This window comes from Falco punctatus, assembly GCF_963210335.1.
Source record: "Falco punctatus genome assembly, chromosome: 3".
Lineage (NCBI taxonomy): Eukaryota > Metazoa > Chordata > Aves > Falconiformes > Falconidae > Falco > Falco punctatus.
This window is the reverse complement of record NC_137582.1, coordinates 72,068,948-72,094,952: the sequence shown is the minus strand read 5'-3', so window position 1 is coordinate 72,094,952 and position 26,005 is coordinate 72,068,948. Positions and strand designations below refer to the sequence as shown.

General features: G+C 41.2%; 1 protein-coding gene and 1 long non-coding RNA gene across 5 annotated transcripts; one reads left to right on the top strand and one right to left on the bottom strand.

The window, feature by feature from the left end:
* Positions 1 to 68: 68 nt before the first annotated feature.
* Positions 69 to 24,084, bottom strand: SLC39A6 (solute carrier family 39 member 6). 4 transcript variants are annotated; one of them, XM_080378595.1, is made up of 10 exons: positions 23,954 to 24,084; positions 21,477 to 22,224; positions 20,032 to 20,212; positions 19,600 to 19,769; positions 18,096 to 18,308; positions 16,408 to 16,477; positions 14,714 to 15,091; positions 7,457 to 7,537; positions 5,261 to 5,451; positions 69 to 4,491 (listed from the first exon to the last, which is right to left on the bottom strand). In XM_080378595.1, exons 2-10 carry the CDS (start codon positions 22,194 to 22,196, stop codon positions 4,339 to 4,341), a joined length of 2,157 nt encoding a protein of 718 aa, XP_080234721.1. In that variant the 5' UTR covers positions 22,197 to 22,224; positions 23,954 to 24,084; the 3' UTR covers positions 69 to 4,338. The 4 variants fall into 4 exon arrangements, 3 of the variants coding, with proteins under 3 accessions (XP_080234721.1, XP_080234722.1, XP_080234723.1); XM_080378596.1 differs by lacking the exon at positions 23,954 to 24,084 and adding an exon at positions 23,253 to 23,837; XR_013926643.1 differs by lacking the exons at positions 69 to 4,491; positions 5,261 to 5,451; positions 7,457 to 7,537 and adding exons at positions 7,544 to 8,668; positions 9,328 to 9,557.
* Positions 24,063 to 25,019, top strand: LOC308060202. Its single transcript, XR_013926645.1, has 2 exons — positions 24,063 to 24,199; positions 24,624 to 25,019. It is a non-coding gene; the product is annotated as an uncharacterized lncRNA (long non-coding RNA).
* The last annotated feature ends 986 nt before the right edge of the window (positions 25,020 to 26,005 follow it).

Sequence of the window (26,005 nt, the reverse complement as noted above, 5' to 3'; positions counted from 1 at the left end):
GAGAAGGTAAATGAAGGGCGCAGCTGCCCATAAGGGCAGCAGCGAGGAAAACGCTCCAAAATCGGCAACAGCGTTCAGTGGTTTATTTATGTTACAGCAACACAGCAATCATACACACACCAAAAACGTGTTTTAAGTAAAAGCACGTTTCATGAAAACATATTTTTGTTTCTTGTTTGTGGCAAACACAATGACACCCTTTTTCCACTGAAATTTTATTTATGCTGGTCTCTTGAGTCCAGTGAATTCCATTTTAGCCTTGACTGTTTGATTTAAGCCTGCTGGAGCTGCATTCCCACAGCACATCTGGCATCACCCTCAGTGTCCCGGCCATGAAGGAACAGAGAAACCCCACGGGCACCCAAACCTCACCGGCCAGGCAGGGAAGAACCTCCACAGCTCCACTCCAACTCTCGCCACACATCATAAGGACGCACAACCCCTTTTCTGTACAAATTCAGGCCAAAACCAATAGAAGAACACATTACAAAAAATGTAACTTTGATTCCAGCATTGTTTGCCTGTTCTGTTTACCTGCATTCAGCACAGGCACTAAGGCGGCTGTAACATTAAGGTCTGTATCGTAATAAAGGTACAGATGGATACACAAAACAGAGACACTTCCATTTATCAGCTGGCATGGCCAGGCACATTACAAACTGCTGCAGAAAAATATACACATAAAAAGCTGCTTAGAGGCTCTGCCCCATCGCTTTGGCAAACCACAAGTATTTTGAATGCGAGTATGTTGCAATAGAAACAAACTCTACTTTATAAGGCTAAGGAAAAAAAAAAAACAAACAAAAACCCAACAAACTCTTGTCAACTTGCTGGTACAAACCTACAGCAGGTTTCAGACTACAGTCTTCTCAGTCACTAGTCTGGACAGCTGCCCGCCACAGACATCTCTCCATCACAGACCGAAGAACACTGAATGGGTGGGATATGCCTGTGTCTAACGTATCGAGCCATTTCTGTCCACGTGCTCTAAAGGCAATTTATTTTGCATGTTGTTACATTAGCAATATGTTTTGATATGTAGATATTTTAACGTCAGATGATTACATCGAAAGCCAGCCAAGAAGCCACTAGAAACACTAACTGAAATTTGTAGATTTATCTCTGTCATTTGGTTACTGATCTTAAAATCTCTTGGGCACCACGAGGCTACACGCCCGCTTCCCCTGTCACACCCAGCAAACAAACAATGCAAGCGCAGCTGAACTGCCAGCTATCGAGGTTGTAGGCTAACAAACCACCAGTAAAAAATTCAAGGTGAACTGAGCTCATCCAAGTCCAAAATCCCTCATGACCGAAGAGAGGGAGCAGGACAGAAGGCAGAAGACCCACAGGCTAAAGCCCGCTGGATGTATGGTGGTTTGCCACACCACTGGGGTAAACAGTGCCCAAGCCCTACCAAACCCGCTAGGATGCAGTGAGGTTGCGTTTCAGCAGAGCAGAGCTGTGCTAAGAGGTCTGGAGGGAAGGAGGGAAGAAGCCTTACTTCTTTTGGCCTAGGAATGTATCGTGCTCCTGAGCAGCTGTACAGGAACACGAACTGAAGCACACCGGCTCTGATGCTACCAGCACCGTTATCCTAGCAAAGGCAAGACTCATTTAGACAGGTCAGGGCCAAATCAGAGCACTCTAAATGTTGACACATTCAACTGCAATAAGGAGACATCAGGATGAGACAGCCAGAGGAAAAGCAGCCACATTTTGAGAAACCTGGAATGAGGCAGGACTGCCAAGACAGGAGGTCAGTATAGGCATGAAAAATTCCATTTTGGCAGGTTTAGAGTGAGAGTGAGAGAGAGAGTCTGTGTGTGTCTAGAGTGTGTGTGTGTGTCTCAGCATGGTGGTTCTGCTAAAATAAAAAGCAGCGACATGTATGTGCCAGAAATGAAATAGCTTTCAAGGAGCCAAAGATTATGGTATTCAAGCATTACAGGTAGCAAAGGAAAGATGAAGATCAGCAAGTGGGTTATTTATAGGCAGTTTAGCTACAACAAAGTAAAAAAATTAACATAGCACAGTGAGGGCAGAAGTATTGTAAGAGTTTAGACTGAAAAAACAGAAGTTACTGTGTCTTCAGAGAGTTCAAATAAGCTAACAGTTTAAGAGCACAGAACATACGGAAGCAATAAATCCTTTTTTCATCCTATTTGCACATACTACTAATTCAAGTTTGGGAACACTAGAATATGACTGCCATAAGGGAAAAAAAAAAATAGTAAAAAGAGTAAGGATGGGTGGGTGATTAAGGAGATGCTATAAAAACGTAGCAGACAGCCATTGTCCTGTGGCATCACCCTTGTGCTCTGAGTTGTAAAAGTCCAGAAGCTTAATCAAAATGCAATAGCATAGAATAAGAAACACACAAAATTTAAAGTACTTGATGGAGGGAATGCACCTGTATTTTGTCACTGTTCTTGTTAAAGAGATGAAAGCGCAGCACCAGAGCAGCATCCAGCAACAGAAAGTTAAATTCTGGGGGAGGAAAATGAGTGCTTCCAAAAGACAAGTCTGTTCTCTTCAAACAACTGCTCACCAAGCCAAGAGATGCACAGATTCATCCATGTGCAGATCTGGGGGAGCTGGCAAGACCCCACCACAGATTAGTGCTTCCCTGAGGATGCATCAGCAGAGCTGAAGGAAGTATGCCTTTCTCTAGCCCCTGACTTCAAAGGTGGCAGGGAACAGGAGTTCACTGCTGCGGGCAGGAGATTAAATCTCAACCCTGTCAACTTCAGGAAAGACCCAAGGAGGAAGAAAAAGCTAATACTCCACTGGCTATAGAAACTCCAGCAATCCTCATTTCTTAATTAGTAAAAAAACCTCCAAAACCTCTCAATTAATTCTAAACATCAACTTCTGAAGGTGATAGAGTAGTTTTTGCTTTCCTTTTATGAAAAGCCAACATATGCCACTGTTTTAACCTGTCAGACATGGCACTATCAAACACCTCCTCATTGTTCAAGCCTTTTGTTCAGCTGATGATTTGAAGCAGCAGTAAAGTTGAATTAGAAATACATTCTAATTATATTTCTAGGATTTTTAAAGCTAACTAGTTAAGATGGCATAATTCCGTAATTTATTCATGATCTAAAAGTTGTCTAGTGTTTACCTTCCCTGCAAATTCAGAATTTTTTTATTTTGGCATTGTCTTTTTCATCCTTCTCCTTCCTTCAGTTACTTTCAGAGTGGTTAAATACTAGGACTGCAAGCTCCAACTACATACTTATGTGTACACTTACAATTATCCTTAACATGCTGCTTCCCTACATATGCTGTCAAAGTGGGCTATTTTGGATTTCTCAGGTTTAGTTGTTGCAAGGAAATGTAGCTGTTTTGCAAGCGCAGGTTTGTGTGTAGTCACCTGTCCCACTCAGCATGTTTCTCAAAGTAAATCAACACTTAAGGAAGCTGTTGTAGTAAATGACTGTTTGTTTCAGCCTGTATAACTCCTCCCCTTGATATCAAACAGACTTCAATACACCCTTGCCCTTTCAGGCAGCATAAGTGGGATACAGCACTACTTTTCAAGTCTTTGATAAAATTCATGTATATTAGAGCTAGAGCTATGCTTTTGCAGTCTAATCTCTGTACGTTTGTTGCTGATTTGAGAAATTGGTCAAGAGCAACTCACATCAGAAGGGACGAAACAAGTAAAACATTTGGTGCAAACACTTAAAATGGGACTTCACCAGAATTTGTTTGGAGTATAAACCAACTGGAATAAGACACAAAGAATCCACAATCTGTTAAGAGAAGAACCACCACAAAATGAGCGGATTCATCTGCCATTCCATGTAAAGTAGGTGGATACGAAGAGATGAGTTTCTACCAACAAAAAGACATGCTACCCATTATGTCTTTTTCTCGTTTTACACTGCTTACTGTGCTTTGTATCCACTGATTTTGATTGTGCTAAAATAAAAACCACTGTAATTTTATTTCTTTAAACAAGCAAAACCACTTAAGTAAAAAAACCTGTTACATATAATTACATACAGTAAATAGATTTACCAAAAAACCCCCACCCCTACCCCCCAGACAATATTCCTTTAATAGACTTGGCACTTTCACCGTGTTTTACTAAGTACAATTTTCCACAGTACCATATTGCAATGCTAAATCCTAAGTGGGAAAAAAACCCACAACCCAACACCTTACAGTGTTCATTTCTACCAGAGGGAGAAGGGAGGGACACAACAACAAAAGCACATCAATAAAAATACCTAGTCTATATCAAACGTACCTCCCCATTAGGGAATTTAATAGGAAAAAAACTACCTCTTATAACTTAACACCAAGCTCTCTTCCTGGCAACCAGGATTACAGGTTTATGCTGAACACAATCTTATGTTCAAATACAGAGATAAGCAGCATTATCCCAAAACCCAACAGAATCCCAGCATTCTGTAACAGGAAGTATCCCCAGCGGCTACATCCACGATCGCTGGCATCATTGTGGAGCATTTCAGGCACCTAAACAAACAAGAAAGTTAAATGCCTTCAAAATAAAGTTACTTCAAACCCAGTTCTTCAACCATGAGGCAGCAGAGTATTACTCTTCTAGTCTTTCTTGATGACTGCATTAATACTACTCCTTGAATTGGATGTCACTCAACATGAACAAAATTATCAGCGTCTACGTTCATATTTACAGAAAACCTGTAATGTCCTAATTACTGTTTTCACAACAATTATGCTAATGTCTTAGGTTAGGCATTTACTCAGGATATTATTTACCAACTGATTTAATCATGTCACACTAAAAATTTTATTCTTCAGATAGTTAAACTATGCTGAACACCCCCAAATAGTTTGTATTTCTGTCCAAACATACTTTTGAGGTATGCTGAAGTTTTAACACAACCCTATCTTCATCCCAAAAAGCAATAACGATTTAATGCAAAAAGCCAAAGTGCATTTGTTGGTGCCATTAACGCACAACTTGCACTGTTACTTGCTACCTGCTATACTAGCCACTGTCAGAAGCAAATTTTTTCCTCTACTTCTGCTGTTAACTGCCTCTGTTTAACAACTAAGGGTGAAACAATCTCTGTTCCTACAGTAATTAAATAAAAGCAATCTTCCACCTGAACATGTAACTGAGCACTTACACTGCATACTCATGAGCACCTTCAAGCACAGAAGTTAATTGAGGGAGACAAATTTATTTTGAGATCAAAATACAATTAGCCTTCATTCTTAAACTATGTTATATAAAATTCAAGTCGGTCTAGCCACTTACCATGTCCACAAGAGCCACATACATGAACAAGCCAGCAGTAAGCGCAAATATCCACATTGAAACGTTGTCTGCGTAATGACCGATAAGAATCCCAGTCGCCATTCCAAGATAGGCCAGCATAGCTGACAGCGCGTTATACAGCACAGCTTGCTTGACAGTCATACCAGCTTTTAGAAGTACAGCAAAATCTCCTACAACAGGCAAAAAACAAAGCAAAATTTTCATTCTCAGGTAACTACTGCAGTAGTCACCAGTTCTCCTCTTACAAGATTGCTAAACTGTTTTTATGCTGTCATCTGCCTTCACTTTTTCCTTCATAAAATCAGAAATCATTGGGGGACACAATGTTAAAAAGCACACAGCAGCAAACATTCTAAGTTTATAACCTTAAAGTCTTAGGATTTTTGAAAGAAACAGTTTTTAGTGTAGTTTGCATTTAAACCAACACTAAAATACTGCAGTGCCTTATGTGCACAAGTGTTCTAAAGAAGTATAAAATAAAATATTCCCACTCAATTGCGTAAAGCAATGGTGATTATTCCATTTATTAACCTGTAACTGCTTTTTGTACTTCAAGTCTAGCTGTTTCATAAATTCAGAAATAATTTCTTTATTAATTTCTGTAAGTCAAACTTCAACTTTTTTTTTACTTGAAGGAATTACAGACTACCAGCCAGAAACAGGTTTTCCATAATTCAGAACAGATTTTTTTTTTGTTTAGATAAATTAGATCTAATCCAGAGTAAAATAATATAAGCTTATTATTTGGAAATAAAACAGATTCTATATAAAAACATATAGAGTTTTTAAACTTTTAAAGTTTTTAAAGTTATCTCCAGTTAAAGTAAACAAAAGCAATCTCAAAGCCAAGTTGAATAATTTGTTACAACAGCTTTTCCCACAAGATAACTGCAATTAAGATGGAACTAGTATGTTATAAACATTGTTTATAGTTAACAACAGATGATCCAATTTCATCCCCAGCTAACTTCAGATAGTCCCATTTATTTCAATACTCCTATGCCACTTTATGTCCCGTTAAGGCATTTCTATCAAGTTTTCCACGCTGATTAAAGCAGCATGATACAAATTTTAAAAGATTTTTCTTGCTTCCAAAACCAACAGAACATTCAAACCTACATTATCAGATGAATAACATGAATGTATTTTGTATGTTTGTACTAACAACATTTAGTACATGTAATTAATACAAGTTCCATGATTCCCAAGGAATTTATATTAAGATGAACACGACTCAATTCCTCCCATGTCATAAAACCAGGTACGTTTTCTCCAGAGTAATGCATTTCTGTGTAACATTATTGTACAGGCAAATACATCAAACTGTTTAAGAAATAGTTTGATGTATACACATACTAGTTTGCAAGCTCCATTATATCAAATGGAATGTTCCACTTTTTAGGGAATGAAACCTTAAAAAAGGTGCAAGCAAACTGTTCCTTTCCTCATTCTATACACCAGGTATGACTGTGGCTGTGACAGCTACGAAAGAAATACCAGTGGCACATACAAAATGATTTGACAATCGAAAAGATCAGCTTCATTCCAAAACAAACTAAGCAGCTGCATCCTGCAAAAGGGCCAAATACTAAATTTACAATGTAAGACATGCGCATTTCCATGAGAAATTATGGTCATTAATTTAAATCACTTGAGCTTGAAAAGCAAACTATTTCTAGGAAAGGTTTATAAGTAGTTCAGAATTTAATTTAGAGTAGTTCTTTGTAAGACTTAATGAAAAAGCAGCAAATGTTACGCAGAAAGGAGTTCAGCTAATTGTGAACTTCCTTTTAATACCACAAACACAAGAATAAAATTAAACAGATGTGAGAAAAGCAAGTTCTGACATGCATTCTCCTGCAATTCATAATTTATGTTGCTAAGAAGAATAAAAACTACAAGTGAACTATACAGAACAAATTGTAAGTAACTTCAAGAGACACTGAGTTTTAAACAACGCAGCTTAAATATTTAGATTTTTTAAAGGAACGTTAATTAAATTAAGAATTAAAACAGTCTTGAAATAAGTTAAAAGTATTCTTGATTGGACATTCCAACACAGATGAAGTTTTCTGACCAAATTTTACTGTGACATAGAATAAAATCAATTACAATTCTCTAAAGCGCAACTGTAAGTACCTGTACCTTCAGCATATGGAACTACTCAGGTCTTACCTAGTTCATGAGGTAATTCATGGCAAAATACAGCCACAGAAGTGCTTAGCCCACTAGATAACCCTTCAGTAAAGGCTGCTCCTATGAAGCGACAGGAAAAAAAACCAAAAAATATTACAGCATATTCAGGCATCAAGTGCAGAAGTATTGTTGCATATGTGTGTATCAGGTTAGGACATCTTAGTTCCACTCAAATTTTTCTTATGCTTGTGGAAGCATTTAAACTTTAACTGAGCAGCTGTTGTTTATGATTCCTAAGTTTCAAAATCCTCCTTCAGAATCCTCCAAATAATTAAAGCAAACCAAATTTTACTATCTTACTTCTGAACTAAACCAAATACCTTCCAACAACACAACCCTCTCAAAAAATGCAATAAATAGAAATACAGTCAGAAAATGCACTTTTTTTTTTTAAAGATACAAAAGGAAGAGGCAGCTCAACTGCCTCAGTCAGGGTACCAGAAAAAGCAAATCCATTTGAACAGTAAGAGAGGCTATATAGTCTCATGAAATCAGCAGTGAAAGATTGTGAATTCTAGGCAGCTTGCACATATGTGAGCTATCACACTTTACGTGGAGGAAAAAAACTCACAAAACCCTCTTAAACTAGACCAACCGTCCTCATCTTTCTTGTTTTCTCCACTCCTGTTGCTTGCTATTTTTCTTACTTGACAGCAGCTCAGGAGGAAGCAGCATACAGCAGGGCTGAAGAGCTGAACCACAGCTCACACACAGGAGGTCCCTGGCTGCACGGAGAGCCTCACCCTGGGGGCACAGCAGAATCATGTCCAGCTTCTTCTTCAGGTGCTACCAGGAGTGTGCCAACAAACAAGGCGTTGCCAATAAGCAGTCAAAGAGGCACAAGGCCACGTCGCAGTAGCTGGCACACAAAGGACCCAGGAGTACTACTGACAGAGGAAGAGCTACAATGGCTGTGAGACCACGGGAGACAATCCCCACTTTCTGCTCGCATGGCCACCCCCAGTACTCCAGCAGCCTCTACCCAGATGTACCTCCTGAGGGTGGACACTGCTATCCAGGTCTTCATCTGCAAGAAATGCCTGATGCTCCTCCCTGCAGTGACAACAGCAGCAGCTTTACCTCTGGGATGCGTGCTGTGGCACACAGCAATGGAGACGCAAGACGTAGTGAGCGGGCACCTCTGGATGAGGGATAATGCACCGGGGATTGAGAGGGACTTCAGAAGAGGTTCTGCAGAGGCAAGAGCCAAGCCCCTTCAGGCTAAAGAAGGCAGCAGGACCAAAGCAGCACAGGAACATGAAACCCCCAGATGGGTAAAATTTGAAAAAAGTAAAGCCTGGCAACGGAAAGAACCCTCTGTCCCACTTGCAGCTGCTAATCCAAAGAACACTATGATGAATGACCATGGCAGAAGAGAGGATAAATGAGTTCTGCCTGGCCTAGAGTATTTGCTCAGCACATCAGATTAGGGTCAGCAACACAAAAAGAAAGGAAAAGGGTTTAGTGATAGGAGATTCCCTCCCATGCAGGACAGAGGGCAGACACAGATCTGTCAACCACAGCTACTGCCTAGGGAAGTCCATTGCTTGCTCAGAGCCTGCCTTGATGATGCTGTGGAGTCACCAAAGCTGGCTTGGCCCGTCATGTATAGATACAGACTGCCTAGAAAAGACAGAATGCAAGTAACTTCCCCCCCCCCCCATCTACATAAAGGAGTTCCCTTGACTGCACAGAGCTCCAGTGTAAAACTACACATGAATGCAGTTCCTTGTGCCTATTGAGTCTCGGTCAAGGTCACAGTAACACTAGGAATACAGTTACAAACCACCTAACCAAGAAGAGGTGGTGGGTAAGGCTACCTATGAACAACACAAGACATCACCACTCACATGAGATTTTTCAGCTGTGAAGGTTAACAGCACTGGGCACACAATCCAGGATGTTGCTTAATTGTGTTGGCGACAGTTTTCCCATACTAATGATAGAAGAGCCAGCCAGGATTAGAGTTCTACTTGACCCGCTGCTCACAAACGAGGAAGAGCTATGGCAAATACAGCAAAAAATGGCATCTTGAGCTTCAGTGAGCATGAGGTAACTGAGTTCAGGATACAGAAGGAAGCTGGAAAAGGAAGAGGCAAAGTTAGGACTCCATAGATTTTAATGAAGCAGAGTGACTTATTTCAGGAATTGCAGAGTAGAATCCCCTGAGAATCAGTCAAAGGGCAAAGTCCCCAGAAGAGATGGGTGATTTGTAAAGCACGCTCAACAGAGTGCAGAAATGAACTACCCTCTTTGTGCAGGAACACTAGGACTTCCAACAGAAGATGTGCCCATTAAGCAAAGTACATCTTAATGAATTAAGACTCAGAAAGGAGGCACATGAGAAATAGAAACAAAGACTGGCAACAAGGAAGACAAAAGCAGTGGAACAAAAAGGAGGAAGACCAAAGCCCCACTGGAGCTAAGACTGACAAGACACCAAGGATAACAAGAAAGAGTCCTACAAGAATGCTAGATGAGAAAAAGTGCAGGAAAAATTTGGGTCTGTTGAGGCGTGGAGGAAGGGAACCAAGCAGCAGACATAAAAAGAGGCTGAAGCACCAGCACTGCCTTCATCTCAGTCTTCACAAACAGATCCCAGCATCATTCTAGAAAGAAAGGGACAGTGAACAGCAGAAAAGCAACAGATTAGAGATACTTCGAAAAAACTGGAAGTGCTCAGATGCATCAAGATGGAACTCACCCACAGCTGCTGACAGAGTTGACTGAAGCGACTGCAAGGCTGCAGCCTCTATCATCTATGGATAACCATGGCTACAGAAGGCCCCAGTGGAACTCTGGGAAAAGTATAACATGATTCCCATCTTTAAGAAAGGCAAAGAACAGTCAACCTCACCTCAGTTCCTGGAAAGATCATGTTGAATATTCTCTTCAAATGCTTGACCCAGCTTGAGGAAGTAACTGACTATAGACATGGCGACAGTAGTGAATATAACAGAACTTGACCTTAGTAGGATTTCTGACACTTATCTCCTACAGCAGCCTCATCTGGGAGCAGAGGAAATACAGGATGGACAGTTAGATGACTGCACACTGGCTGGACTGCTGGGCTAACAGGGCCTGATGGCTGGCTCAGGACAAATACCGCAACCTCATTTTCTTCAATATTTTCACTAGTGATCTGGATGAAACAGACTGCACCATCTGCAAGTGTGCAGATGATGCCAAGCTGAGGAGCAGAGGGAAAAAGTAAGGGCTGAGCTGACACATCAAGCACTAGAACCTTGGTAAACTGGAAGATTAGGCCAATGGAAATCTTATGAAGTTCGAAAGAGGAAAAGTGAGAACTTCATACATTAGTACAAGGTAGGAAGTGACTGGGTGAAATAGCAGCCTTCCTGAAAAGGATGTTAAGATTATGATGGACAACAAGTTCAATACGAGCCAACAGTGCGCTCTCATTGCAAATACAGGGAACCACAAACTTCACAGTCTTACGGGACGCGAGGCCAGCAGGCTAAGTTCCTATCCTCCTCTGCTAAGCGCTAGTGAGGCTGTTCCTGGGATTCTCTGAACACTTTGGAGTGTCCCAGTTCAAGGCGGATATGAAGACCATCCAACAGAGGCCGACAAGCTTATCTGAAGTTTACAGCATAAGGCCTAAAGGCTTGAGGAAGCTAGGCGTAATTAACCTTCCTCTCCACCAGACTAAGCAGTGGTCTAACAGCAGCTTCTAAGCATATTTAGTACAGTCACAAATAGGAAGGAGCCTAACTATTCAAAGTAGTAACAGACAACAGGGGGAGAGGATGCAAATTATTGGTTGGAAGCTTTTGGATGGACATAAATAAAGCTTTCCTTATTAAAAGACAGTAGTGCAACACTAGAAGAGGTCAGTCACAGACATGGTGGAATCTCCCCACCTGTGGAGGTTTTCAAGGCTTGGCTGTGCAAACCCCTCACAGACCCAATCTAATGGTCACAAGAGCTGTTCCAAGCAGACGATCTGACTAGATTAACTCTAGAGGTGACCCATCTCTATGACTATTTGTAAAGCCCAATTCCGAGGTGCAGAGTGTGCAAGACAAAAGCTATTCTGACTCGAGCCCTCAGCAGGAGCATTTTCCACTGCACTCTAATAAAACAGTCATAGCAGTCTATGTAATTAATAGGTAAGCGACAGCAGTTACTGCGCTACATGACTAGCAAAAGAAGAGGTTATTAGTGAACGCTATCAATCTTTTCTAGGTATCAGTCTGTTTCCCTCACCTCCAAACACTGCTTTATAGTTTTGGAGTCAGGTTTTGAAAGACAGTCACAGTTATCTCCTACTAAGACAGGAGAATTAGTCAGCATTCAATTGGGCTTCAGTTTCTGAGAAGACTAGATAAGTAGAGAAAGGCAGAAGATAATTACCTTCTCCCATGCCTGCATCCTCCATAATCTACAAGTTCCTCTATATTATTGTCTCTACACAATGTTTTCCAAGTCTTATCACTTATTAGAGAAAAATTAAAAATACAAGAATCCAGCTTAATCACACACTGTAAATCTGATTTTGGGACCACAAAGGCATACCAAACAAAACCTGACTGCTTTGCAAAGTTCCTGGGTGGTTGATATGGCTGTATACTATACAGATACATAGCAACCAAAGTACAAGTTTAAATAACAGGAATATCTATTTTTACTTTTCACTGCTAAAAAGAGGTCTTGAAACATTAACAAACTGAAGACTACATTAATATATCTGGTATTATCGCCTCTCAAGAAGTTGATTTAGTAGCGTCATGGTATCTTAAAATACACTTTTAAGACATCACTTCTCTCAAAGTGCAACTGAAGAAAAAATATGCATGCAAGGATTAGTGTAAAAATAGTGTTCTGCATTTTAGTCATTTAGTTGAAGCTACAAAGAAAAGTTCAAATCACAGAACATCCCTTTGTACAAATTAGTCAGATGCAACAGTTCCATGCTTTAATAAAAAAATAAGCGCTTTCAAATCTTATTCCTACATAATTAGCACAACAGATTTGAGGGATAAAGTAACCGATGGAAGTTATGGAACACAAATCACATTAAATGAATGAAGTGTTGCTCTGGCTAAAGTTATCTTCACAGAGCATTCACATCTTCATTTAAATACAGGTAAAATACTATACAAGTAGTATTGGCATTTTCACAACATCATCAAATCAATGTTTTTCAGTAATACTTCTGAGTACATCCAGAACTGAAGGAGACCTACATTTCCATTAGCATGAACAAGCTACACAGCAGGACTTCTAAAAGCTACTCTCACACTTGTTCAATAAGCCTTTATTAACCTTCCTCATACTTTTCCCTTCATAACTATTAAGCCATACCTCCTTCCCAAATCTCCCTAATGCTAAGAGGTAATTGATTCTGTGTGTCATTTGTATGCAAATCCTCCTCCTCCTACCTCATTTTCACTACTGATCTGCTCACAAATTTACATTCCATGCTTCAATGTTCATCAAAAATGAGATTAAATCAGAAAGTCTCTTTTCACATTATACTTTGAATTGACTGAATCTGAACAACTGCAAATACTGCTGTGAGAAAAGTTATTATTGGATTTTCTCCTCAAACAAGAATGAACTTGTTTCTACAATAAAATTTATAGAAAGACTGATACCGCTGAACTGACCCCCGTATGCTATATAAGCTGGAAATTAATCCAATACCTGTAAAGTCTTAAATACAAAGTCAAGATTACAAAAGCCTAGCATAAAAACTGAAGATTACCGATTTGACTTCACTGGCTATAACTTACTTTAACCTTTTAAATTTAAAATACCCGTAGTTTAGCTCTCCTTCCAGAAAAAACAAGGCAGTTCCCAAACCTGACCTCCCAGCCAGAAGTCCAGAACATAATACTTAATCTGTTATTTTTGTGATAAAGAAATATTTTCACTGAAGCACTGTCAAAAAAAGGCTGAACAACTACAACATGCAAGGGAACAATAGGGATATGAACAAAAAAAGGAACAAAAGGATAAACGTTCTGTTTACATGTAAGTGTTTATACCAGTTTAAATAAAAAAAGAAACTGAACACAAAAAATGGACTATTACACGCCATTCAAAAGCTTGTTCTTCAAGTTGAGTATGACTGGTGTTTAAGAAAATTATATTTTTAAAAATACTTTTTCAAGAAGAGAGACTGAGTCTGTTTTGAGACCGCGTACAGCACATTGAGCATCTTAAGAATCTACTTATGCTACACTCCTCTAATTAATACAGACACTCCTAATCCTAAAGTCTGCATAAAGGCAACATATAGTGACTTTATTGGTATCTTCTCCATGAATCATATTTCTGACAGGTAATATCTAACTAACGCCTGATTAATTAACACCCTACTCACACACTCCCAGGATATAAAAAGCAGCACAGACCTTCACTGGAAGGTTAGTACAAGCACTAGGAAGAACTGCAATGCTACTCTTCAGTAGATGGTAAGATCTAAGAATTTAGAATGTGACAAGACCGATATGCAAAAGTGAAAAAGCACCTTATGAGAACACAATGCCTTGAAATAAATTCATTTTACAGTACAAATGAATGCTGCCTACATCCCACAGCACAAAAATCACACATAATATTGCGTAATCCATTTGGGTAACCCTCAGGCTAAAGCAGACCAGAACCAGGGTCCCATCTCCCTACTGACCAGTGCTCTGGGAAAACTTACACATGATGCGTAACCAGGGCCCAGTTTAGGCAAAGCCAGATATGCCAAGTACAGAACCTGATCTTGCTGCTTAACAAGTGAAGATGGAAGTGAGAAACAAAGAAGCCAGTGATGCTAGTGGCCTGACTGAGGTGGAAAAAACACAGTCAATTTATATGGGACCAAAAAGACAAGCCTAAAAAAAAATATTTTTTTTTAAATTGCTGAGCACTTGCAGGCACTGAAATACAAAGTCAGCTCTAAGTCCCAAATATTGTTTTACAAGCCTAGCTTTAGTTTTGAAAAATTTTAGCTTTAACTTTGCTAAAAGGAGGAAATAAGCAAAGTTTCTAGATTCCCTAAAGAAATAGCTGTAAGCACATAACTTCCATTTCATTTGTCACTGTCACATTAAAACTGAAGATCTGTCCTACTCATTCAAAGCTGCTATCAGATAAAAGTTTAGGCTTCAAAAACCCACCACTGATTAATTATGTTCCTAACAGAGAGCTAAGTGACAGCAAGAAGTTTGCTGTCCTCACATACAACCAAGTTGCATTGTCCATGCTAACACTTACCAATTGCTAGGCCATCACTAAAATTGTGTAGTCCATCTCCCATAATCACCATCCACGCCAGAGTTGCTATCCCCGCATCCTTCAGTTCTTCACGTGAGTAGCGCTGACTGTGACTGTGGGGATGATGGTTCTGATGATGATGGTGATGCAGAATATGATGGTAGTCATGGTGATGATGACTAAGATGATCTGTCTGTCCTAGAGTATCGTGTAAGTGAGAATGACATTTGTTTCTACAGCCCCTGGACACATATTCATTGTCAACCTCCTCTTGATGAGAATGAGCTATCATCACTTCTTCTTCTTCTTGTACAGTTGGCTGCTGAGAAATGAAGGCTGATGGATCTTGAGAGTCTGTCCCTAGATAGCCCTCAGGCCCTGTTAGAAAAAATCCAGAGCATAATATGTTTTTTAAATCACCTCAGAAGCAAAGATACAACAAACAAGTTGAGTAAGTGATGCAGGAAAGAAAAACCTAGTAAGTCTAGAAGTTGAGACTGATACCCCAGCTTCTTGTACCAGAATTTTTTCCAAGGGTTTCCACAACTTATTTTTCCTGTAATTACATTTCTGAGATAATTCCCAATAGTTCAAAATAAAAAAACCCTTTAGCTTCTGTCCCGTTACTGAAGCAGACCCTACATTAAGGCCACAAATGCCTCCTAAAAAGGTGAATAAGCTTTTTATCTAAGAGTCAGTGCAATTTATACACAACAGCATAAGGTTCTACGTCCCAGTTTCACAGCATGAAGGCTGTTAGTTCAGTTGCTTCTGAAAGACAAAGTGCCTACAAAACTTACACCATTTATTCACCTTAGGGCCAAAGAATAAGACTGCAGAAGAGGATACTAGATATATATCCTCTTATAGGTTATTTTAGAAATTCCTGTATTTCATATGAATACAGGAGCTTAAGTCTGAACACCTGAAAAATAAAAACACTCAAAAATAGTCATCAATACAGGCCACCAAACGTCCTCATATAAACATCAGTGGCACACTAAGGTTATTTTAACTAATTTTTAAAACTTGTTAAATTCTTCCCCTGCAATTAAATGAAATACTTTTTTTCCTGCACTATTGACAACTCTTTCATTAGCTGTAAAATTATTCTGAAAAACTGAACACCTCTTCTAGCTACAAGAGCTAACAAGTATCTAGTGAGGTTTGTTTTGGCTTACAACATGATCTTGAGGACACATGATCACCTGCAGTCCAAATACTTCAAGTAATCCTCTAGGATTTTAGATTACCAGTTTCATAAATAAAGTAAACTTACAAAATCCAGACTTAAAAGATATACAGGAATCTGAATAATGGATCACGCACAGAGCACCTAACAGTCTAAAGAGAAGCGTAGAAGCCAGTAGGTTCAGCTGTGTTTGCAACAGGCATAGCTAGAAGATCTTCACCGAATGACTTCAACTTCCACTGTTACATCCAGAATTAGAACACTTCAGGTTTCAAAACTGTGAATTCACGACTTCCAACCTATCAATACTTGTTAAAGAAAAGCAGCAAATAGAGCTAGTCCTCTACCCATCAATGCACAGACAGGTCTTGTTTTATAAAGAATTCAAGTAGGTAGTGATGCAACCTACAGTAAGAAGTAGATCTATGAGCTGCCATTAATCAGGTGTTTTTTAAACAGTGCTGCCACAAAATAACAACTGTGCAGTATCACCGAGACTTACGATCATCTGTATCTAACTTTTCTTCATTCGCTGAGAACTTCTTACTTTCTCCATCCTCTTCATTCTTTTTCTTATTCCAAAAGAAAACAGAAAATACTGTAGTTATGAATATTTTACTTATTTTTCAGGATATACATGAGGAACATTATATTCACAACATTTATGCAGCCTGCACAGTAAGAGGACAACATGGAAGCCATGTAGAGTGCAGAAGAGGAACATTAGCAACTCAGCTAATGTAACAGTAAGATGATGAAGGTTCCTCAGGCTCCATAGGATGGAGGGAAAAAAACCACCACAAAAAAACCCAAACCCACACACATAAATACTCCACATTTTTGCATGAGGATAAGCAGAGGGGTTCATCTGGGAAGCAAAATATATCTAATACCAAGTAAAAGTTATTCCACCAATTCTTTTCCATTTTAACGTCACGAAGTTTTTTTCCTAGTGTACTGAAGGAAAACCAAGTAAAATGTTCTAATTGCTCACTAATGTCTGTATCACAACAATTTATGATCAGTGACTCAGTATCTAGAAGGGCATTAATTAGTCTAACAGGAAATCTATTCCCAGTGGCTGAGAGGACAAAGAAAATACTTGCTTTGCTTGGAACATTTCATACCATCCCTTGGCAAATAAATTTAACTAGGGACGGGGAAAGCGGTTCTATCACTCGCAGTTAGTTTAGCTTCAGTATAACCCACATCACCACAACTTCCCATGACCAGAGCCAAAGAGTTTACATAGCATCTGCTCTAAGACTGCTATCTTAATGACCAATTTAACAATAAAACTAGATGTTATCAGCCATTGTGGTAGCCTAGAAACTAGCTATTTTTAAGCTGAGATTAGCAGTTTACTAACTTTCTTCAAGCAAAATTAAGATTCCGCCAGCTTTGATTGTATCTTTTTTACTGAGTCAACTTTTACAACATTTGTTTATTCCTGGCTAGGCTAGTCTTTAAAGATCTCTGTTAGCAATAATTGGCAAGTTACCAACATTTATGACATGCCAAAACTAATTTATTATCTACCTTCTACACAAAAAACAGCACAGTAATCTGAAAGCTGGATTGCTCTTTTTCGGGGGAGAGATGGGAAAGAAACAAGGGGTTTGGCAAACTATTTCCAAATGGAACACTATCTAATGAAGTCACTTTATACAGTGTAGTTGGATGCTTACTTATGTAAGCACTTACTACCACCCTTACCCATTTTCTGCAAGTGCCTCCATTAACAGGAGTACACAAACTGTATAAGGCCATCTTCTTTCATCCAGTATAAGAATTAAAATAATAATAATAAAACCAGTTCAGATAGTCAGTTATATAATGGCCTTGAGATGTCAGAAGGAAGTCAATAATGAACAGTAACTTCTTAAATCACTCTGTTAAAACAAAGGGCACAATTAGATGTCTGCTTGTCAAACAGTTCACTGTGGTATCAAACCTGTACTGTGTATCTGGTTAAGGAAATAGCTCAGAGCTTTTCTGTAACGGGACCACACAAAAAGTTACCGCGTAGTTTAAAAGTATGTGTGTCACTAATATAATTGAAATTATAACACTGATCAAGTCCGCAATCACTATTAAATCCAGATACATGATACTCATAAAAGATTTTTATAAATGTGTTCAGAAGTGATCATGCAATATATTATAGCTTCAAAATAATAGTTTCTCTACCTTTTTCTTCTTGTCTTTAAACTGCTTTATTAAAGTGATCAAATGCTCCACAAGGAACATGAAATATAAGCCTCCAAGTGCTGTAAGTCCCTTCCATGTAGAATCCAGGTAAGCACTCTCCTCTGTACTTTGAAAAACAAGATGTTTGAATGTAGAGCTTTTATTTTGTTCAAGTAGAGGTTTTTCATGGTGGTGGTGATGGTTTCCATGAGACTAAGGGGAGAAGCAAATGAGGAAAAAAGTCATTGTATTATTCAAAAGAACTGGTAACATGAGAAACATAGCAAGTATTCTTCACATTCTTTTCCTCGAGTCTGGAGTACAGACTTGACAATTTTCATGGGGTAAATACTCTGGGTATAAACTCAGACAATTACAAAGAAATCTGTCAACGAGAAGAAACATTGCAAGGACTGAGATCAGGCCAGCAGACCATTCACCCTCTCCCTGAAGCTACATGCATACTGTCCAATACAGTATGTACAACTGCCCTCACAAAAACTCTACACTGCCAAGAAAACTGCATTTTAAGTAGTAGTCACAGCCAGCACACCAATTATCTTCCCATCTAATCAGCTCATATACATCAAATATCTTTTTCTACAAGGAACTTAACAGTAAATTCCTTCTTTAAAGTAAGTCTTACATTCTTCGCCTCCTCACTGGCTACTGATATGTTCAGAACCAAAAATCTTCTAGGACACCTCAGTCCCACATATTTAGATTTACATAACCTCACACAGCAAATGAAAAATTAACTGAAAGGAAAAAGAACACCCCCGTAAGTTACAGGCAGGGCTTGGAAACCACCACAGGATCTGCAGTCCTTTTCATCCATCTTATCTGAAAGCTGGACCAAGTTACCTTGGGGTTGGGGTTGGGGGAGGTGAAGAGATGTCTGTTCAAGAGCTTCAAGAGAGATGAAAATTTAGCAATTGTATTCCAGTTTCATTGTCCATACTCCATAAAATCTGTATGTAACTCCAAGGTTATTACCAAGTAACGTTTTCCCAGGACTTCATAAAAACTTGATTCAGACCAAAAATTACAATGGATAAGCAATCAACATAAGTGGCCGATAACAGAAAATAGTGGACCATCTATTCCACATTTAAAGTGTACAGTGAGTGATTTCCACTATCTATAAAATTTCATTAATCTGGAAAAAGAAATAAAGAGGCAGCATTGCAATAAGTGACTAAAAACATCTATGCAAAGTTCTTGCACACAAGGAACAATGAGCGAGTGATTTGGCAGCATACATGACTAAGAACAGGAAAACAAGGGATAATGGGTGTGATGCTCTTACACGGTAAGGACTGCAGAATTAATAATACAAACAGTTCCAAATGGGAAACCTTTCCATCAAATAATCAACCTTGTAAGGTTCAGAAATGACTCACCAAATGTTGATAATTGTAATCCCTATTAATTAATACCTAAGAAGTACAGATAGGTGTCAAATTCTCTGCTTTGAGATATTGAAACAGTAATTAATACTTACATGTGGAAGGAGATGTAAGAAAGCATCTCCACTCAAAGTCCCCACAGCCAGTGCCACAAGAAAACTTAGAAGAAATTTGAAAAATACGCGATTCATCAGTGGTACCAATATAACACCCAATAAGGAAAGAAAACTGATGACAGAGATGGATATAAAGCCACCAATCCAAGCTGGCAAAAAAAAAAAAGTAACAAGAATAAATAACAGCTGTATGATTTGCTTAACATTCCTGTTATCAAACACTCCTGACCATTCGATTAATCAGATGTTAACAAATAGTATGCCACAAAGATTTCTCTCTAGACACAGTCAAGTGTCAAAAGAAAAATACAAACTTCTTTCAACTTTAACATATGTTCTCAAACTTATAACCAGCATAAATGGGTTTCCAGTAAACTTTTACTCCATGTAAAAAAAAAACCCACAACTTACCTATTTGCAGAGAGTAACTTTTTGGAGGCGTTTCAGCTTTTTCACTAGTTGCATGGACTATGCAATGTTTGCCATCGATCTGGTTAATGAGAGCTGGACAGAGGTAACTAAATTCTCTAGCAGTTAACAATACTTGAGTACCTATTCCATGGGACTGCATCAGTTTCGACGCACTGGAGCACTGTGAAAAGACATATGTTAAAGATGAACCAGAACCAAAACACCATGATGTATCCCAAGAGGACCAGAAAACCCATTTTTACAAAAATGCAGTGGCATCCCATGAAAACAGCTGTATCAATGGTAATTAAAAATTGGTAACAAACCAATTTAGTAAGAATTGTACCTGCACCCCACTTCTGGCCCAGTAAGCTAGTTCAGGAGTCCTGGCAGATGATGCGTAATTATCACTCATTCTCAGCACAAGGGGGTCAGATGCTCTGCTGTGCAAACAGGAGCAGCCTGACACCTTTCCCTCAGTTTTAGAGGCCGTATAAGGAAGTACTAACAAGGTTAAAGAGCTGTTTATACAAGTGATTACTACGGAAAGTCTTGTACAGAACATGTTCTTAACACACTTCCTCCAGTACAGTCTTCCCTACTGTACCACCTACAGTCTCGCTGACTTAAGTACCAGTAGTACTTCTGCTCCAACTGTGCAGAACACAGTAACAACTTGTGAGTTCGGCACCTACAATCACATGCTACACAACACCCACTCAATTACCTGGCATGGCTGGATACAGCGAGACCTGAGAGACACTTGCTTTTTAAAGCCTTCAACGGAGAAGAATCTGATTATGCAAAACTGTCTACAAAACAGCTACAGACTTTATCAGCACTAATTTTTTACTATTTTAAAGTAATACAGAACGCATATTGCAGCAATCTTTTTTACAGTTGGACTCTACGTACAATCTTAAAGAAGATGGGGAGGGAGTGGTTGAAGGAGGAAGGTGCCAGTTACTTCCCCACAGTTCTAAACTATCTGCCATAGGACTATCAACACCTGTGAGGCAGCTTCGATAAGAATGACAATATTTTAACCGGATTTTATTTTTACTTTCACATTATTAGCAAAGCAAGACAGATTCTGGCTTTAAGACAGAACAGCAAGTTTTAAATTTGAACTGTTTTTCATTTTTAGTAGTATTTTAAAATAATATATAAAACAAACTGTATGTTTATACTTAATATAGGTACTTATTTTTTTTTTAGGAAATAAATATTAAAAATAACTAGACTGTATATTCTCCTCTGAGTTTGTGAATCAAACACAACTTCCTCCAAAATGTTAAGTCTCAAGGAAAGTTGTTTGTGTGTTTATCTATGAGTACTGTTACCCCACAAAGCTTGTACCCAGTTAAGTGAAAAGCACACGACAAATAAGACAGAACATTCCCGCTGGATGTGGATGCCCAAGAATACAACAGAATCAGTCTCACCTCTTGGGTATTTTGGGTTTTCAGTTTAGAGTACAGGTAACTTCCTCTTTCTGATTCCTTCAGAGAAGTATGAGATTGATTTGCTTTGCTGCTAGCAAGCCAGCTGGCATTGCTGCCACCTGTAACGTTAACAACATTCGCGCTGGTCAAACCTAAACGAGCAACCAGCTTGACTTCTCCAGGTTGCACATTCTGCAATTCAGAGCGGCCATCTGTGGGAGCACTGATGACAGATGCAGTTATTTCATTAACGGTGTTCTTGATGCGTACAAAGTTCTGCTGATGTTCTACGTTCTCTACTTTATAAGATTCCTTTGAGTGACTGTTCCTGTGATCTTTGTTAGCATCAGATTCGTGGTTTGGACAAACAGTCTTTTCAGAGTTTTTACTCAATGAAAAATGATTATGATGAAGGTGATGATCATGGTCATGATCATGGTCTATTTTAATCCTTTTCATTTTATCTATACCTATGTTCTGGAGCAGTTTTCTAAACCCTTCAATCGACAGGGAGTTGTTTTCTCCATAACGATGAAAAAGTTCTTGAAGGTGAAACTTCTGTATTAATCCTGCCAAATCAGTATTAATGCCAGCTGCCTTTTCTTGGAAAGTTCTCTCTGATGCATGCACAACAGTAGCCGTCTCCACTCCAGGATGATAGCTTTCACACAGTAGTATGGAAAACAACACAAAGAAAGTGACCGATACTGTAGTCTCCATTGTAGGTTTTTTTTAGCAGTGAGAAACTCTAGAAAAAGAAGAAAATTTTAACAGTTTGCATGACACTGATCACATCTTCCACTGTAATAGATGTTCACAATTTGCTTAAACGAAAGAAACCCACAACAAACCAAAACAAACCCTGCTCAAATTATCAATGCGGTAAGAGAAAATCCATTTAAATTTCTTACACATTTAGCGTTTTTCCCAGATGCAAAGCTGTGTACCACAGTGAGGTCACTGGCCATAAACAGTCCCCAGGTGTAAGATTACTGTTGTTTAGCTTGGCTTAAGTCAGTTTTCTAACACAAGCTAAACAATGACAGCATCCTCAAGGGTGCACCAACTGAGATCTAGGTTATGTCATCCCGTAGGTGGGTTTGCTACTCGGTGCACAGCGCCAATTCACACACCAAGCTGAGGCATTTCTATTCCTTTACTCCAGCTTTCACAAAGAAGGGAGCTAGGTGGCCACCCACAAATGCCTAGCTCTGATTGTCAAAACTTTACACTATTACACAGGTCGGCAAGCAAAGGTATCGGCCTTCATGGTTACAAGTCATGTAATTCCTTGATTACTTAATACTCAGTCTCTCACTTGTCAAGTAATTCTCTCACTTCTCATGTTAATTAGTTTGCTTGTTCAGTCTCAACTTCTTTTTGGGTCTGGGGGGGTTTCTTCAGCTGGTGGTTGCAAACTCCCCTGCCGGAACTACCTTTTCCCCTGCTTTCTTCACAGTGAGCTTCCAGCCTGCTCATCTAGCTTGTGGGGGTGCTTCCTTTTGAAAATACTCTTTTAAACAAGTATTTACCGGTGCTTAATGAAATGCTTAGCAGGACATACAAAATATTTGTATCTTGAATTAACCACTAACGACTCATTTATTTCAACAGCCTTTAAGTCAAACATCTAATAATACATTTGATTTCATTAATCATTCCCTTAGTCATTTGATGTCATTTAGGTTTTTGCTTTGCTTAAATGAAGGCTTGTAATTTTTTTTTAGGCAAGGAATAAGTATTACGTGCTCCTGCTTAAAAAACAGGGCTCCACACCTTTCGCTACCGTATTTCCCAGACCTCCTGGCAAGCCAGCAGGGTGAATTTTCAGCACTAGCACTCCACAAAAAATATTTTTCGCGCTGTCACGTTCCACCTGTGCTACTGCTATCACAGTGCTCCCTCCCCCAGGCAGGCAGGCGGCTGCTGCGGGCCTGATGTTCACGAGCGTGACACACGCGTGGGCGTTTGTCCCCTGCACACCCCGCCGAGGCCGTGAGCTCGGTGGTGCCAAGCCGCGCGCAGCACCGCACAGCCCCCAGCGAGGCCGTGCTCGGCCCTGACACCCGCCACCGCCGCCGGGACCCGCGGGCGGGGCGGCAGCGCCAGCGCTCACGGCCCCCCTCGCACACCGCACCGGCGGGAGGCGGCGGCCCCCAAGCCCCGCGCCCGCCCCGCGGCTGCGGCCGGACCCGGCCCGCGGCCCCCGGCTGGCACAGGCTGGGCGGGGGGCGGGGGGGAGCCCGCCGCTCCCCGGGCCGCGTGCGACCGCCACCCGCGGCTGCTAGCGCGCGCCAGGGGCGGGGACGGGCGCGGCCCCGCATCGATGCCGCGGCCCGGCCCGGCCCGGCCCCGCCTCACCCGGCGGCCGTTGCTCCAGCGGCGCGGCCCGGCCCGCGGCTGCCGGCCCCCGCCCTCCCGCCAGGCGCGCCCGCCCGCCCCGCGTCCCGCCCGCCGCCGCGGCAAGCAGAGGTTACCTGGCCCGCCGCCGGGACGGGCCCTGCCGCCGCCGCCGCCGGACCCCGCCACCGCCCACGCGCGCGCGCCAGCCGCTCCCCGCCCCCTTCCTTTCCTCTTCCGGGTGCGGCGGCCGCCACGCGGCTCCCCGGCGGCCAACGGGGGGGCGGGGCGGGTGCCGCGTGGCGGCGGCCGCGGCGCCCGGGAGGCTTCGACGGTGGCTGGAGCCGCCCCCGGCGCCCGTGAAGGCCTCGCCGCCCCGCGCGGTGCGGGTGCCCTGCGAGAGGGGCGGTGGGCGCGGCTGCGGGGCCCCGGGGGCTGTAGGGGCGGCCCGGTCGCGGGAGAGGCCCGTGGGCCGGAGGGCCCGGGGGGGCCGTGCTGGCTGCGGAAGGGCACGGCGGGCGGGCGCGCGGTGGGGAGGGGGCGGCTGAATCCTGGGAGGTCTTTGTCTCCGAAAACATTGACATTTGATTAGGTGGCGTTTTGAAGATGGCGGTTTGGTGGGAGGTGTGAAGTGCTGCCAAGGGAGTAAGATCAGCTGTGGGTGGGAGTCGGAGGAATTGAAAGGCCCCAAAAACAAGATGTTTTGAGTGCCTTGTAGCATACTTGGTTGAACAAAAGAGGCTCTGGATGGGTGTAAGAGAAGGGATGGGTGTAAAACAAGGGGGCACCCGGATGATCTCATTGCAGAGGACTCCATCTTGATCAGTCTTGAGAACGGATACACAGGACCATAAAGATAAGGTTACAAGAGAATGGAAACAACAGCCCCGGAGGGTATGGTCTGCTGATCCCAGAACTGCGTCTGGAAGTAAGGCTCTGTCTGTGGGTGCAGTGAAGGAGACTGCAAGCCTTCATCTGAAGACTCCGACGACCACAACTCCACATGTGGACCATGCGTTTGCATATGTTAATGAGTTCAAGGAAATCTCATGTATATGTAAATGAGCTCTCGGAAATCTCGTGAATATGTATAACTTCATGGTATATAGCCTCTGAAAGCTTGCCAGATTGTTAGAGCATTTATGGTGGAGCTATCCCCAGCGTGCCCCAGCGCTGCAATAAAGGGTACCTTGCTTAATAACAGTCTGCTGTTAGTGAGTTTTATTATATCGGACTCCTTACCCAGCTGCACCTAGCTTCCCTCTTAGGTGAGGTTAGAAAGCAAGGGGGTTTGGATGCTAGATCTTTGTCTCACAACGCTCCCTGAAAACACAGCTCGTTCTGGGTTTGCAGCCGTGGATTGGGTGAATGTGCTGGGTGCGGTAGCCTCCCTTAGAAAAGGGACTAAGTGTGAGGACTCCCAGTCTTGAAAAAAGCATGTGGGTAGGCAAGCAAGGACTGGAAGTGAACTGACTGGTTGTAAACAAGAGGTGTGAGTAAATGGCAAACAATGTTGGGGTTTGATGTCATCCACGATGGTATTGTGGGGAGTAGTCTTTTTATCTTTGTTATAAATAATGATCTGGTAGAAGAAAACTGCACTCTGCACAAGTGGAAAAAGACAATAAGAAAGGACTGAGATCAACTCAGAAGAAAAGCCTGAAACTTGCTAAAAACACGTTGCTTTCTTCTAAGCAGGCATACTGTAGTTTTCAAATGTTGGTTTGCTGTATCAGGTTTCTCAACTGGCCATGACTCTGTGATGGCTGTATGCCCCAGGCATAGGCTTTCTTGCATTTTCTCTTTCTTCCTCCAACTCCAGAGTTTTACTTTCTGCCATCACATCATTTAATAGTGCTAGTCCAGTGGGTGCAGTTCTGCTTACCCATCCCAGCTGCCTTTGGAATCTGGCCTTTCTCGTGTGATTGATTGCCAAGGTTTTTCAGCTTGCTGGAGTGTGAAGGCAGCACTGAATCCTGCCCTGGGATCTTGGCTTTACTGGTGGGTCCTGAATGTTATGCCTTAACATTATGACTTAACACCCAAACCGTTCTCAGCCATCTTTCTCCTGCTGTCTGCTGCTCTCCTCGCTCGCCAGTCAGGAGGTGACAGCTCTGTCTTTATGCTTAATACCTCCAACTCTCTGATTTAGACCTCTTTGTGAGTTCAGCTAACTGAAGAACAGAAGG

What these genes read in the sequence shown, in the direction of transcription:
- SLC39A6 (XM_080378595.1), bottom strand. Translation starts at nt 22,196, where the DNA reads ATGGAGACTACAGTATCGGTCACTTTCTTTGTGTTGTTTTCCATACTA. An exon ending in AAGTTACTCTCTGCAAATAG is followed by an intron (nt 19,770 to 20,031) that starts GTAAGTTGTGGG and finishes TTTTTTTGCCAG; the next exon opens with CTTGGATTGGTGGCTTTATA. An exon ending in TCTTACATCTCCTTCCACAT is followed by an intron (nt 18,309 to 19,599) that starts GTAAGTATTAAT and finishes TTCTCCCCTTAG; the next exon opens with TCTCATGGAAACCATCACCA.